Source organism: Lutra lutra, chromosome 4, assembly GCF_902655055.1.
Source record: "Lutra lutra chromosome 4, mLutLut1.2, whole genome shotgun sequence".
Classification (NCBI taxonomy): domain Eukaryota; kingdom Metazoa; phylum Chordata; class Mammalia; order Carnivora; family Mustelidae; genus Lutra; species Lutra lutra.
Window position 1 is genome coordinate 17,640,314 of NC_062281.1, and position 16,486 is coordinate 17,656,799.

The 16,486-nt window shown below is 51.8% G+C and overlaps 1 protein-coding gene across 3 annotated transcripts in view; it reads right to left on the bottom strand.

Moving 5' to 3' along the window:
• ZHX2 (zinc fingers and homeoboxes 2) overlaps nucleotides 1-16,486 on the bottom strand; it is a 156,530-nt gene that overhangs the window by 13,286 nt on the left and 126,758 nt on the right. For all 3 annotated transcript variants that reach the window (XR_007126452.1, XM_047724210.1, XM_047724211.1), the window contains exon 3: nucleotides 14-2,782. Coding sequence is in view for 2 of the 3 variants with exons in the window: in XM_047724210.1 (XP_047580166.1) it covers nucleotides 17-2,548 (2,532 nt within the window). In the remaining variant the exon portion in view is untranslated. The remainder of the gene's footprint in view (nucleotides 1-13; nucleotides 2,783-16,486) is intronic.

The following is a 16,486-nucleotide window of genomic DNA, read 5'->3' on the forward strand; positions in this document are numbered from 1 at the left end:
CAGGTGGAGTTACCTGTTAGGCCTGGCCGGCCTCTGCCGGGATGCTGTCGGAGTCCGAGCCGGCCAGTTCGGCGGCGCCTTCGGCTGCGGTCTGACTCCAGCTGTCGGACCTGTCTGAGACGGCGTCCTCCTCTCCGACCGTGACCTCCACCCAATCCACAACGCCCGACTCCTCGTTCTCGTCGCTGCCCGGGCCGTCCCGGCTGCTGCCCTCCGACCTGTCCGAGGTGCCTTCCGAAGGCTTGGCCGGCGCACCGTCTTTTGCCTGCTCATTGCTCACTTTCCCCCTGGGTACTAACTTCTCCAAGTCCTCGTCGCAGAGCTTTTTGGGGTCCTTGTAGTGGGGCTGACCCACCTCGCTCCCATTCTTTGGGCTCTCGGCGACGACGGCTCTCGCGGTTTTCCTCGGCGCTGCGTCGTGGCCGTGGCCGTGGCCGTGGCCGGCCTCGCCGGCTAGGTGCTGGGACTGCTCCACCCACTTCAAGGTCCCGGTTTTTAGCAAGCATCTGTTCTCCTTGAACCAACGCACGATTTCAGTCCGGACCAGGCCGGTCTTGGCCGCTAACTGGTCGTACTCCTGGGGGGTGGGCCACTGGGTTCTGGCGAACGTGCTTCGCAGGAGATGGACCTGTTCTTGACTCTTTGTAATTGCTGGTGAGGGGCTGGGCAGGGAACCGGCTAACTGGGCTCCGGAGAGCTGGTCAAGCCGAGACAGAGCACCGTTGGGGGCCCCCACGTCTTGGCCTTTTTTGCCGGCCCCCATGGAATCCAAGACAGCTTGCTCCATGCTGTCCCGAAGCTTCCGTCTCTCCGAGAACCAGGATTCTATCTCCCTCCTGCTGAGTTTCGTGTCCACCCTTAGCCTGTCCAGTTCCGCTTGGGTCGGGAAGGAGCTTTTCAAAAAGCTGTCTTCCAGGATCTTAACTTGACCCTGGGTTTTTTCTTTGAATTTCTGTGGGGTGAAGTCTGGGTACGCATGGTACGTGCGGCCGTGTCGGGAGGCCGCGAGGGCCAGCTGGTCTTTGGCAAGGGATTCGCTGGTGATGTGCACGATGCCTCTTTGACACCGGTACCGGTGGTCGCTGAACCACTTCTTGATCTCGCTCCTGGCCAGGCCGGTCACCTCGATGAGCCGATAGACCTCTGCGTCGTCGGGGAACTGGCTCTGGAGAAAGCTGGCCTTGAGATGCGCGATCTGCTCCTTTGTCTTCTTGCGGTCGCTGGCCGGGGTCAGGGAAGGGGGGTTGGCTACCTTGGGTGGGGGCTCTGGCACCTGAGCGACGTGTGGACGCTTGGGCTCGGAGGCAGCCTGGGGAGTCACCAAAGGTCTCTTCTGGCCGTGGTTGGTCACTCCGGCCACGGCAAGTGTGATGGGGGAGCAAGAGACGGTCGTCGACCCGCTTGTCACCTGAGTCAGCACCAGGCTGGTCTGGCCGAGAATCTGGCATGGCAGTGCTGTCTGGAGGATGGGCTGTGACATCTTGGTGGGCGCCAACTGGGCTGGCAGCACGGTGATCGTCGGGGGTACCGACTGGATGGTGCCATTAAACATCTTTTTCCGGGCCTCCTCCACCTCCTCCGGGGACCAGCTGATGCCATGCTTTAAGCGCTGGGTGGCGAACCAGATTCTGATGTGCTCCTCCGGGTGCTTGGAGGCAGCGGTCAGCCAGGACAGTTCAGCCTGAGTTGGGTATGGGAACTTGTTGAAGGAGTTGATCATGGTGGCATTCGTGTCCAGGGCGGAGTTGTATTTGGTAGTATTCAGCGGGACGGGGACCTTGGGGACAAGGTTGATATTTGGTGGGAGCTGGACAGAAGGCATGACGTGCCCTAGCGTGTCCTGGAGGAGCTCCACGCCTCCGAGTCTCGAGAGGATCTCAGCCGCGTCAGTCACCAGGCGGGCCGTCCCCTCCACGTGGTTTTCGGGGGTGGCCTCCTCGGGCTTCTTGGGCACCTTCCTGGCATCAGCTTTTGGTTTCCCTGGCTTCATGATGGGCGTCTTACTCACGGAGATGCCGGGATCACCGTCGCTGCTGGCGGGGCCGGCGGCGGCGATGGACACGACATGGTTGGTGGCTTCGATGGACTGCTCCAGGACAGTCTGATTATTGCGCTTGATCAACTTCAGCTTGAAGTTGGTCTCCCCGGGATGGAACTTGGAGTTGTGGTCAGACAAGGAGTCGTACTTTTTGGTTGTGAAGTTACATTCGGCACACACGTAGAGGGGGTTGAGGATCACGTTGGGGTGCTGCATGTCGACGTGCTCCGTGAACTCGTTCAGGTTTTGCGTGGAGTAGGGGCAGTACTTGCATTCGTAACCACCTTGGAGTTTTTTGGATTGGTTTTCCCCTGTAGATTTCACTTCGATCACTTCATTTTCTTTGGAAGAGTTTTCGGGTTCCACTGTCCAACTGTCCTTGGCTGCTTCAGGCTGTGGCGTGCTGATTCCTTTCTCTTTGGCCCTGTCTCCCTCCTCGGGCACATCCTGTTCTACTACTTGTGGGGTCCGAACCATGCACGGCGTGGTGGATTTTCGCTTGCTCGCCATGCTGCCTGTCTGTGTGCGATAGTTTAATCTGGGGGCGGGGCAGGGGTGGGCAGGTAGGAAAGGGGCAGTGAGATTTTTGGAACAAGTAAGATAAAAGGCTTTGGGCTTGTAGTCCCCCTCCAATGGCTTTGGCTTTCCTTGAATGCTGAAGTCTAATGTTTGAGTGTTGAGAATGATCTCAGCCCAGAAAATTGTCACTGCTCCAATGGCTACACACAAGAGGCAGCATCATATCTGTGGGACAAGAACAAAGACAGGGTCAGTGTTTTTCCACAAGGCGGAAGAAACTAGCATTTCTTTTTAAGCCACCCCAACTGGCACCCAAAAGGAAACACCTAGGTAAGGACAGACGGTCAGAGCGGGGCCCATGAAAATGAAAGGTCATCTTCTTCTCTTCCTCTCTTTGGAAACGGCCGTGGGAACTGGCCCAGAGCAAGCAAAGGAGGGTGCAGGTCACTCGTTCGTGTTTAGCGGCAAACAGAGAAAAGCAACAAAGGCACTGAGTGGTGGGCGGGCTGGTGGAAGGGATGTTGAAGAAGAGATGTCACTGGGCCCTCTAGCTACTTTAATTGATGCTACATCAGAAGCAAGACCTGGGGCCGGCAAGCGGTGTTTCACGGGCATTAGAAAATGGGTATCCATGTTTGTTTCTTATTGTAAGAGTAAAATCACCAGGAGAGAAAATCCAGAAAATGCTTTGAAGTGTAAAGAAGAAAAAAAATTACCCCAAATATTGTAGTGCCTTCCTTTCACTCATTGAAAGGTTCCTCGTTTCTACAAATATTGAGCAAAATAATGATTAAAAAAATGGCTGCGTGGTATTTTCTTGTAGGGACAGACCACACATGAGGTATTTAGCCTTCCAACTTTTGCTGGATATTTATTTCCAATTTTTGGCCCTTCTCAACAAAATTATGGTCAATACCCTGAGTCCTTATTTCTGACAACTACCTTGGATGAATGCTTAGATACAGAAGCACTGGGTCAAAGAGTATATACATTTGAAGTTCTCTTGACTCACTTGGCCAGCTTTTGCATTAGCCAGACCTTCCCCAAGCAGTGAGCGAGAACGCTCGATTTACCGCTCTACTTACAGAAATACTACCATGAAAAAGCCTTGCCAATTAGGTAGGGTTAAACTGTCTTCATATGCCTTTGTGCTTTCCTTGATTGCTAATCAGGTTGAATTGTTTCCAGAGATTTTACTAGCCACGTGTGTTCTTTCTTTTTGAATTGCTTATTTATGCCATTTTTATCTTGTGATGCTCAGTGGTTTTATTATTAATGTAGGAGTTCTCTCCAGATTAAGAATATCAGTACGTTATTATATTTGTTGCAAAATTTTTCTAGTCTATCATTTATCTTTTACTCTTGTAGATGGTGTTTTTCTTGTTTTACATATAAAAATGTTAAGTTTTAGAGGCAGCACATTTACCAACCTTTTTCTTTTGTGGCTCCTTTCATTGTGATTTTATATGTAGAAAGTGATTTCCAGTTACAAGAAATAAACTGCTGGTTACCAGAGAGGGGAGGGTTCGGGGACAGGGCACATGAAATAGGTAAAGGGTAATGGTTAAGAGGTACAAATTTTCACTTATAGAAAAGTAAGTCCTGGGGATGTAAAGTGTAGCATAGGGAATATAGTCAATGATACTATAATAACTTTGTACGGTGACAGAAGGTGACTAGACTTATCGTGGGGACTACTTCCTAATGACAAGAAAACATGGAATCGCTACAAGGTGCACCTGAAACTAACAGGATATTATATGTCAATCATATTTCAACAGAAAAAATAAATAAAAATCACTTGCACATTTAAAAAAAAGGAAAGTGATTGTCTTCTTTGATAACTGGACATATTACTCTATGTTTTCTTAGAGTGTTTTAGCTTTATTTGTTACATCTGGAATTGAGCTGATCTTGGGTTAAGCTGTAAGATACATACATACATCTAACCATTTTTCTTGAAAGTTACCAATTATCTCATAGCACATATTGTGTTATCTCTTCTAGATATGGAATCATCTTTGTCATACATTAAATTTTTATATATACTAGGGCGTTTCTGAGTCATCTATTCTGTGCCTCTTATCTAGGTACTGGGACCCGTACTTATGTCTCACTTAATTTTTTTTTTTTAATAGAGTATGTTTTATGCAGTCACTGTCACAAACAGTATGGAGGCTCCTGAGAAAATAAATACAACTACCACGTGACATCAACCCCCTCCCCCTAAAAGAGTATGTTTTAATATCTGGTAGAGTGAATTCCTCCTTATCACTCTTCTTTTGCAAAACATTTCTGGGTTATTTTGATCATTTATTCACCTCAATCAATTCTCATAAATCAGAATCATCTGCAAAATAAAAATCCTATTAGAATTTTGATTGGAATTGCATTAAACAAATATTAATTGGGGAGTACAGGAACAATTTGCTTAATAGGAGTAGGATATATTAACAGAAGGCAAGCTGGGGAACGAGCCATGTTGAGCGTCTAAATGCATGGGTTGATATGGAGGGGCCCTTTCATTGTGAGGTTAAAGGAGAAGGGAGGTGGGTTTTGAAACACGTATGGCTGACATCCAGGAGGAAGGGGAATGGGAGAGATGGCATACCACCTCTCGGCCCTCCCAGTGGCTTGGGTTTGGGAGTCCCAGTGAAGAGAATGTTCAAGGGTGAAAGTGAAGACCTATTTTTATTTATTTATTTATTTGACAGACAAAGAGAGATCACAAGTAGACAGAGAGGCAGGCAGAGAGAGGGGGAAGCAGGCTCCCCGCTGAGGAGAGAGCCCGATGCGGGGCTCGATCCCAGGACCCTGAGATCACGACCCGAGCCGAAGGCAGAGGCCTAACCCACTGAGCCTCCCAGGCGCCCCGTGAAGACTTATTTTTATGAGCAACTCTGCGGGACTCTACCCATACCCATCTGCTGAGGGGCTCAGGTGCAAAGCTGAGCAGGACCCAGGGAGGGCCATTTCCCCTTGTGAACCCAGGACGCAGCCATCCTAAGGAGGAGCCCTGGAATTTCCATGCTGGGCAATGTCCGCAGTAGCGAGTGACGATCCCTTACGGCCCTGGTGAGGAGAGGACATGGGCACAGCCGAGCAGAGGGGACTGTGTCTTCTTGCTGAGTGCACCCAAATCGCCCTTGTCAGCCTCCCCGTTCGTGCTGATCAGACCCTCATTTCCCCTTCAGCCATACACTGACTCCTCCAGGGTTTCTCATCTCTGTCAGTGGTTCCACCACCGCTCATTCTGGCCCCAAACCTCCTTGTGTCGTCCCAGTGAATCTATCAGCAATCCTGCCGATGCGATCTTCAAAATAAATCTAATATCAGACCGCTTGGCACCGCTTCCCCTTCTCCCTGCCTTGTCTCAGCTACCATCCTCTCCTGCCTGGAAGCCTGCAGCAGCCTCCCGTGGGTCTCCTGCTTCCCACCTCTCCAGAGCAGAGGGATGTTTTAAGATAAGAATCAGTTCACGCTGCCTGTCTGCATGAAGCCCTTTCTCCGGGACCCTTATAACAGCCCTCAAACCCTCAAATGTTCCGGCCTGGGTTCCTGCTCCCTCTCGGGTATCACACTCCGGCTGCTGGAGCAGGGGCACCCCTTCCATCTCGGGGCCTCTGCTGGACCGTCCCACCCCAGAACTCCTCAGTGATCACATTCCCTGCCAGAGGGGCCTTTCCTGACCGCCACCCCACCGAAACAAATGCCTCCCCACATCACTCTATTTCCTTACCCTACTTCGCTTTCTTCGTAGCACTTTTCAATATTTAAGATTTACTCCTACATTTTTGGGGTGAGAGGAGGGGGGCAGTATTTACCTGCTTACTTATTTCTTCCTCTAGAACTGTGCTTTCCATCCACCAGCCACTAGCCACATGCGGTTCTTTGAATTTAAATGAATGAAAATAAAATTAAAAGCCAGTTCCTCAGTCACGCTGGCCACATTTCAAGTCCTCAGCAGCCCTGTGTGGCCCGTGGCTATTGCATTAAACAGTGCAGGCTATTTCTATCCTTGAGGTACCTTCTACTAGACGGTGCTATTTTACTGTATTTTATTTTTTAAAGATTTTATTTATTTGTCAGAGAGAGAGAGAGAGAGCAGCAGGCAGAGGGAGAAGCAGGCTCCCCGCTGAGCAGGGAGCCTGATGTGGGACTTGATCCCAGGACCCCAGGATCACGACCGGAGCCCAAGGCAGACGCTTAACTGACTGAGCCACCCAGGTGCCCTAGAAGGTGTTATTTTAGAATATAAACTCCATAAATGCAGAAACTTTTCACTGTGGTTTCCCCAGAGCCCAGAACCATACCTGGCCCATAGTACGCTTTCTATAAATGCTGGCTGAAGTTTAAGTTACTTGCAGGACGGCTGCCTCGTGGGAACTGTGGCTGATGCGGGGCAAGGAGGCACAGCACAGTCTCAGTACTATGTATGCACACGTGTGTGCACCCTTGCACCTGCGTGTGCATGTACTGGGGCTCACATGAATGAAGGAACTCTGTAAGGGGAAGAGGGTCCTAACGTTCCACAGAGGGTCCTGTTGACACAGCAGAAGGTGGCTAAATTCGCACACACTGGCCAAGAGATTTGGGCATTTGAAATACAATTTTTTAAAAAAGATTTTATTTATTTATTTGAGAGACAGAGAGAGAGAGAGAGAACTAGAGGGAGCAGACTCCCCACTGAGCAGGGAGCCTGGTGCTGGGCTCAATCCCAGGACCCCGGGATCATGACCTGGGCCGAAGGCAGAGGCTTCACCATCTGGGCCACCTAGGTGCCCCTTTCCTCACCTCTTTAAAAGCCCTATCTGCAAATCCAGTCCCACTCTCAGGGGTAGTTCTGTAACACACAAATTTGGCAGAGCGGCAGGAGGGTGGGGGGGGAGACACGACTCAGTCCTTAAGAGCCAGGCAGGGCAGTGCCAACCAAATTCCCCCCACGGTACGAAAGTGATCTGTTCATGTAGTCCGCCAATATTGAGCATGATGAGTGCAGACGCACTCAGACACGGGGGTCTCCGCTCTGGCGGAGCTCACGGTCACGGGCACAGACGGGCAGAAGCCCGACCGCTGATAAGCACCACGGAGAAAAGTTAAGCAGTGGCGAGATGCAGAGTGGGGTGGCCTGGGACCCTAAGCAGGGAGCTAACGGAACACAGAGCATGCGGTGCCTCATTCCGTAGGACAGGGTGGGAGGAAGGCAAAAGGCTTCCCAGAGGAAGTTTTCTTCTAGAAATAAGATGACCATGGCTCTGATGCATTGAAATGCTCCCACTTCGTGGATGAGTCCTCACAACAGGTCTGCGAGGCAGGTGTTATGAGCCTCCATTGACAGAGGAATGCACCCAGGCTGGGGAGGCGAGGTGCCTTGCCCGAGCTTACATGGCAAGTTCTTGGCAGAGCTGGGACTTGAACAAAGTCAGTCCAAGCTGAACCCGTGCTCCTGGCACACGATGCAGCCTCCGCTGGTTAAGCAGGGCCCCACGAGTCGGATCCTGGCGTAGAGAGAAAGGGGAGGGGGACCCCAATCAGAGGAACAGACTCCTGGACGGAGGAGACAGCAGGAGCAAGGATGAGTCTGGGGAATGATGGACTGAGGTCAAAGGGCAAAGTGAGGGTGGAAGCTGGGAAGAGGCTGGCGAGTCAGCTTGGGCCTTGACTGTGGAGGGCCTTGAATGTCATGGCAAGGTGCTGCTGTTTCATTCTGTCGGCAACAGAGTCATGGGAGCAGCAGGTCTTGGAGATACGTCTGTGGGGTGGTGGGGCGGGGGTGGCAGGAAGAGAAGGCACATCAGGGAAGGTAGGAACCCCCGAACCGAGCAGATGAACAATAATCTGAACGAATCCCAAATTAAACAGTGAGGGCACAGGCTGCTGGAGAGACTCCTCTCTCTGCCGTGACATTTGTACGCTAAGCACATGGTGAGGGCTCTTTGCTTTGCATCTGGAACTTTCTCCCATTCAGTCTGGACCTCCTTCCCCAAGGCTGGATGATTCGAGTCTGAATGTGGTAAAACCAATTCTCCCTCAATCGCTTTCCCAGTACCAACGCCAGCTAACATTCACGCAAGTCCTAGTATATGTCAAGCCTTAAGTGCTTCACTTTTCAGAGACCCTCTGCAGACTCGGAAGCTCAGAGAGGTTAAGGAGCTTGGCCAAAGTCACGTAGCCCAGAGCAGCCGAGCTGGGAAACAGCTGTACGGGGATCTTTTTAAAAATTCACTGAGTCCGGGGTGGGACCAAGATTCTGCCAGCCCCCAGAGGAGGATGGCCCGCAGAGGTGAGCCAGGCGTGGAGCAGGAAGGTTCTGGAAGCTTCCCTGAGGATGCACTTCCCCACTGGCATCCCTCCTCACCCCTCCTTCCCAGACTCAGGGTGGTAGCATTTCCTGGCCTCTCCCTACAGGTGGCCTGTGGCCCTCAAGGGAAGGAAAAGTGGGTCAGACTGTCAGACTAGCCCCTGGAGACTCAGTCACAAGGCGACTGACACACAGCCTGGCTGTCAGATTCGAGAAACGTCCAGGTTCCTGACTCCCCCAGGAAGGCATGCGGGTGGGGGGAGGTGAAGAGTCAGACTTAAGAGACCCTGGTGGTTGGGGGTTTCTGCCCAAGGGGGAGCAGAGGTCAGAGCCAGCCAGGGAGCCCACGCCCCTTGGGCCTCCCAGGCAGGCGTCGCACCTACCCGGGGAGCACGTGGGCCGCTCTCAAGAAATCGGACCTCGGGGCATCAGGGGTGGGGGGATCGCTGCTTCTCATTTCAGGGCTTTCCACTGCGTCTGTCAGAGGAAATAACAGGGCTGTCTCTGGGCTTTCAAAGGAAGCATCTTGTCAAGACATCAAAGCCAAAAAAGATGCTTTTAGCTTTGCTGGGTCTTCTGACAGAGCTCTTAACGGATTCTGCCTCAGTTCATAAGGGTAGACCTTGAGTGTGTGTGTGTGTGTGTGTGTGTGTGTGTGTGCGTGCGCGCACGCGCCTGTGTGCGTGTAAGTGTGTGATTGTTCCTTTATGGTCTGAAGTTACAACATCCCCCTAGACCACTGCAGCCTCAGAAGAAGGAATCCAGAAGGGTAGGTGCCCTGTGGCGGTGATGGGGGAGGGGGGGGGCGTTGTGGAAAGAAAGGAACCCGATGCAGGGGTCTTGGGCTTTGCTCTGGCTGCCCAGCGCGCCCCCCACCTGTCTCCATCCTTGCTCCATTTCCTCACCTGTTAAATGGGAATCACTTTTGAAATGTCACTCGTGACCCCGAGTTAGTTCCTGAGTTTTACTGATTTCTCCCCAGCCTACTTAAATCCAAACTTGAATTTTGTGGGGGGGGGGGTGGGTCTACAATGTGGCTCCCTACCCATCAGATACCACCTGGGCTGCTTTGCAGAAATCCCTTTCCTGAGCCCCCCACTGTGCAGACTTATTAAACCCAAATCTCCAGAAGCAGGCATAGGAATCTTTACTTGGCTGACATGCCACCAGGTGCAGTGGCCTGGGCAGGCACGTCACCTCGCCTCTCCTAACTCAGACATGGGTGGGCGGAGGTGAGCTCTACGGCATGAAGACTGAGACGTTTTTCTAGGTTGGGCTGGAGTAGAAGGGCTTGGCCCCCAAGTGCAATGACAATTCAAAGGACAATGCAGAAGTGAGGGAAGAACTGTATTAAAACAGCGACGCCCAAAGAGAAGGAAACAGAACGCTGGGTGCTTGGTAACAGAGCGTAAGACCGCTTTAGACACAACAGTCCACAGCAGCACAGCTGGTGGCTGGGGGTGGGGAAGGTTTTTTTTTTTTTTTTTTAAAGATTCATTTATCTTATTTTAGAAAGGGAGAGAGGGAGAGAGAGGAAGAGGGACAGTAAGGGGAGGTGCAGAGGGAGACAATCTCAAGCAGACCTCCCTCCCTCTGAGCGCAGAGCCCAAAGCAGGGCTCGATCTCACCACCCTGAGATCATGACCTGAGCTGAAATCGAGAATCGGACACTCAATGGATGGAGCCACCCAGGGGCCCCGGAGGTGAACTTTATGATGCTTTTTCTTGGGGCGGTGGCTCAATTGTTAAGCATCTGCCTTCAGCTGAGGTCTGATCCCAGGGTCCTGGGATCGAGCCCCACATGGGGCTCCCTGCTTGGCGGGAAGCCTGCTTCTCCCTCTCCCACTCCTCTTGCTTGGGTTCCCTCTCTTGCTGTGTCTCTCTCTGTCAAATAAATAAATAAAATCTTAAAAAAAAAAAGATGCTATTTCTTGTGTTTTTATGGCTCAGGTGCTCAGCTGGACTTTTTTTTTTTTTTTTTTTTTTTTTTTTAAAGAAAAGGAGTTTGCTGGTCTGGTTAAGCGCAGGCAGGATGGTGTAACCACATGGCGGTTCCATGCATAATCTCCGTGATCCCCGTGACACCAGCACCTGGCCATGATCGTCATTTCACAGATGAGGAAACAGGCCCGGAGAGGTAACGGGCTTGCTGTCGAGGGGGGTGCCCAGAGAGCTCTGGCTTGACACCCACAGCCTGGTCCCCGGGATGCACAGCTGCTCACTGTGAACCACTCCATTTCCTGACACTGAGCCCATAAATTAGATTTCTCACCAATTCTGAGTGGCTTTCTCCCTCTGGGAGTGTTCAAAGGGGGAAGATTTTAATTGAATTGAAATGTCTTTTTCCACTTGTTACTTTGAGATGCTCTCTTATTCGGTAGGAAAAAGCTTGCATGGCGTCCTCTACCCAAACCAGTTTCAGGGGATGAAGTGAACTTTGCAGCCACCTCACGGAGCCCCCCTCATTAGCGTCACTGTGCATTTAGGCAACACAGGGCTCTGAAAGGGGGTTGGTCTCCTGCTAGCAGTGGGGGAGGAGTGGTGACCGGAGGCAGGGCAGTCAAGGCAGGGGGACAAAGAAAGCCAGCAACGCCTGGCCTATGTGAGCCCAGAGCCCAGAAGGTACTCGTTTACTCCGAAACAACAGATTCCACGGAGGACCTGGCCTCCCGTGGTCTTTCTCCCTCTCAGCACTTGTCACTAGTGCCTGCTTGAATCGTGGAAAGGGACACAGGCCGGAGCCCGCTCTCCTCTAGTTTCAACGCAGGTTCTGCCACTCACTGATGGAGGTGTCCCTCCTTCTCTGGCCACAGCCAGAATGCCCACCTCACAGGCCCCAAACCCACAGGCAGCCCGGAGTACTCCAAATGCGGTGCACTCATTCACCAGGCCAGCCTCAGTTTCCACATCTATGAAATGGGGGGCTTCTCCACCTGCGGGATCAGGCTGAAGGAGAACCTTTAATGCCGGCCTGTTCTGGTTCTTCAAACAGGCGATCTGAGTTAGTGAGCTGACGTTAGTGCTCACTAAGTGAGGTTAAGCGGTACGGTTACCGTTTGTTCTGCACCCCGACTCCCCCTCCCCCCTCTCCAGTCTACCCTGTGACACCTGACCTCATTCCCCCCATCCCCTCCTCGGCTGCCAACCCCTGGGGAGGGTGCCGTGCATTCACGCTAGCTCAGCTCATCGGAGTCGTGTGGCTCAGAGATCTTCTTACTCATGTTTTGTTCATGCCCCTAGAAATTTCTATGGCAACTGTGCCAATATTTTTAATTTTCCTAACTTTGCCTGTCTATTTTAGATTTGCCTTCTATCTTATGAGACGATTAAGTCACAAGACAATGGGCACCTTCTTCCCCATCTCCACATGTATCCCTCTTCTCTCCACCTCAGGGGAGGTAGCAGGTGTCCCCACTACAAGGCTAACCCCTCCACTGGCCTGCTGCTCCTCGGGGACTCTAGCCGAGCCCTCGTCGGAAGTCTCAGCTCCTCTCCTTTCCCCGAAGCCCCTTCCCTCTGGGTTCAGACACCTCGGGTTCCCATTTCCCTAAAAAAGTAAACAAAGCAAAACAAAAGTGAAAAGCAACACCCAGTTTCCCAAAGCTGTTTCATTCTGCCCTGGTTGACACATTTTTTTTTTTTTTTAAGATTTTATTTACTTACTTGTCTGAGAAAGAGAGAGGGAGAGAGAGAGAGAAGTGTGTGTGCGCCCAAGCGCGAGAAGGGAGAGGGAGAGAATCTTGGGCTGACTCCACGCTGAATGTGAGCCTGATGCAGGGTGTGGAGCCCAACGTGGGCGTGGAGCCCAACATGGGGCTCGATCTCATGATCCTGAGATTGTGACCTGAGCCAGAATCAAGAGTCAGATGCTCAACCAACTGAGCCCCCCAGGCACCCCCGCACATTACCGTACCAACACTTGTTCTCCATGGCAGAGGTTAGGAGCTCCCGCCCCGCCCCGAGTGAGGGGACTTGCTTTCCACATCTGCTCCTGCCCTTTGTCCCTGGGGGAGCCTGGACAAGTTACGTCAACTTACTGAAGCCTCAGCCTTTCTTACTGGCTCCCCTCCTCCAGGACCGCCCTGTTTACCCCTCATCTCGGTGTGCTCTGCCCTTCCCCACTCTGCTGATGCTTTTCTCTCCAACTGCCAAATCTGTTCCCCCTCCCTGACTGCGTGGGGTAAACCACCTTCCCCCAGTTCCTCTACCCCAAAGCTCTACACTCATCCTTGCAGAGAGCTAGCCACCAAACAGCCTTTCCGGCCCCGGCCCCCTTTGCAGAGCCCCAGCCCTCCCACTCAGACTATGGGTTGTGTGCGCAAAGGCTGGAGGGGCCGTTCTCCACTGAAACTTGATTAAAAAAACAAAACAACCCAACAAGGTCAAGATGGTTCACAAAACCCAAGGAAAATAACACATAAATGAAAAAATCAGATGGGGGCACCTGGGTGGCTCAGTCAGTTCAAGTGTCTGACTTGTGATTTTAGCTCAGCTCATGAAATCAGGGTCAGGGTCATGAGACGGAGCCCCAGGTAGGGCTCTCCACTCAGCGAGGAGTCTGCTTCTTTCCCTCTGCCCCTCCCCCTGCTCTCTCTCTCTCTCTCCAAAATTAATAAATAAACCTTAAACAAAACAAAACAACCCGATGATCCTGTCCTGCTCAGTTGGAAAAGAGACTCTACTCAGTTGCCCCACCTGGAAGGTATCTGATGGGGAAATTCGGCAGAGGCTGGGATGGATGGCCTTTGAGGGTCTTCCAAATGTGTATTCTGGGCATCTATGCCCATCGCTGGGAGTCTCACAGGCGCCCCAAATGTAACACTTCTAGAACCTCGTGGATCCCTTGCCTCATACCCCATCTTTCCGTAAATCTCCTCACTCCAAATAAAAGTCCCATCATCTTCTCTGTCATTGAGACTGGAAACCCGGATTCCCTCACCCCACAGCTTACTCAGCATCCCCCCTCTTCCTGACTGCTTTTCCCATGCCTCCCAAACCCCCACTCCTCGTGCTAGGTCAAGTCCCCCCATGCCCTTCCCCAGCAGCCGCAGCCACAGCCACTCCCTGTGTCTCGGCCTGGCCTTTGGGCTTCGCCTGCCTGTGGCTGGCCCCCCGACCCCGGCCAAAGGGCTTCCCCCCCTCCTCTGGCAATGGCAGGTCAGCTCTGGGCAGAGAAATGCCCCTGCCCATGCCGGGCCCACACGGGACCTCCGGCGGTGGGCGCAGGACTTGGGTCTGAGCACTCCAGCAATGATGAGTGACTCCAGAATGGGCTCGGGACCCCCGCCAAGTGGCCAGAACCAGTGTGGTTCCCTCGGCTGGTTCTTTTGGAACCCCTGGGGGGACACGCACTCCTTTCTGGTGGAGTTGCCGAACCGACTGGATGGTAGCGCAGGGTTGCTGGTGGCCTTCTTGCCACACGTGGGGGGCCCTGCCCGAGAGCTGAGCAGCACGCTGGCCTGAGAGATGCAGACAGCGAGCCCGCTGAATGCTGCTCTGCCCGAATCCAGCACACTGATGTCACTTTGATGGGGTTTTCTGTCACCTGTAATTGCAAACATCTCGACAGACACAGTTTCAGGCCAACCTCCTCACCGCCAGCATCCCTTTCTAAAACAGCAATTCTCAGCCTTTTCCTGCCACGACAGACGTGCCAGGTGACATGCCCATTTGCAACATTGTCTCATTCTGGTTGTGACAGCCCTAATTCCACAGCATCCCCTCTCCTCAAGAAAGAATCTCCAGGTGGGAGCGGGAGGGACCCGTTAGAGGGTTAGCCTTGCGTCCTTGCTCATCCAGAGAAGTCAGTCATTGACAAACATTAATGCTGTATTTCTAGAAACACACTACTTGCACTACACACCTCACAACACAAGCCATGACTAAACGCCACGTGTCTACACGTGAATCTGACCTTGTCTCGAGCGCCTCCCGAGAAGCAGTGGGAGCTGGTTGCGAGGGGTGCTTTCCACCAACCCCCTGGGTCCATCTGGACACCCCATTCCCATCCTCCAACATTCCTGGTGTTTTAAAAGGGAAACAGAGCACAGGGCCTATTTTTAAGAAATGGAAACACGGGCCTTGGAAAGGAGATCACAACTCCTACATTCGTTTGTGTGTTCGTTCATTCCCTCCTGCCTGCTATATGCCAGACGCTGCCGGACATACTTAGGAAGTGAGACAGAAGATTCCTGCTCTCAAGGTGTCTCTGATCGAGATTGGAGGGGGAGATGGAAATAAATGGCAAACAGCTCATTGATAGTGCTGAGTGCTCTGCAGAGATTTTTTTTTTAAAGATTTTATTTATTTGACACACAGAGAGAGATCACAAGTAGGTAGAGAGGCAGGCAGAGAGCGAGAGAGAAGCAGGCTCCCCGCTGAGTGGAAAGACTGATGTGGGGCTCGATCCCAGGACCCTGAGATCATGTCCTGAGCCGAAGGCAGAGGCTTAACCCACTGAGCCACCCAGGCGCCCCTGCAGAGAGTTTTGAAAAATGGCTTGATGGTGACTGAACAACCCCATCTGTGAGAGGATCTGGGGCTGCCTCTTCGAGGACCTGAATCTGGGGCCTCCACCAAGAATGAGCCTCCTTGACACGCTCGTGCAAATCAGCGACCACAGAGGGGCAGACTCTCTGACCACATTCAGAGGTCAGACATTCTGTGTTCATTCACAGGGGACATTCTGTGTTTGCTGCAAAGGGATTTTCAAGCGATTCACTTATTATTTAAAAATTCTGTCCTTTGCAATGATGTTCTTTAGGAAAGGCTTTCAAAAGGGTCATTGAGAAGCACAACTTTTCACTCACCCGCATGAAAACAAAAACCTTCGATGGTTTTAAAATGGAAGAAAGTTCTTCTTTCCCTCACTTAGGACAACTAAGGAATAGTTGGACATGAGGGAAGTTGAGAGCTCCACACAGCTCTCAAAAAATTTTGGAGGAGGGGGGTGTCATCGGGGAGTCTAGATGAAAGATAAGAAAAAAGCTTAATCTCTAGTATAGTTTTTATAAAGTGGATTAAAAACAGAAATTTTAACATACATTTTTTTTAAATAGTTAAAATGAAGCTTTGTCTTGATGGTTTACAAATAAAGATTTTGTGCCCAAATACCATTCTGCTTTTTTTTTTTTTTTTGGAGAGAGAGAGAGAACGAGCAAGCAAGCAGTGGTGGGGAGGGGCAAAGGGAGGGAGAGAATCTTAAATAGGCTCCATGCTGAGCATGGAGACCGACGTGGGGCTTGATCTCACCACCCTGTGATCATGACCTGGGCTGAAATCAAGAGTTGGATGCTTAACCGACTGAGCCACCCAGGGGCCCCTCCCCCCATACTCTGCTTTTAATGGAAGAACCCAAAGGCTAAAGACCAGAATCAAGAAGGTCTACAGGGCATCAAAGCTGAAAGGTTCTCAGAAGTGACAAGCTTGTCCATTAGGTAAGACAAACCATGAGATGTGTGTTGGGGGCGGGCAGGACAGAATGCAAGCATGGAGAGAGGATGCAGAATCTTGTCCTTCACCATCATTATAAGACTTCAAGTGGCCTCTCTCCCAGAGCAGGTGGGTGAAGTGTCTCTCAAAGGCCATCGTGTTGGGGCGATGGGTTCTGCTGGGCGGCTGTGTGTCCT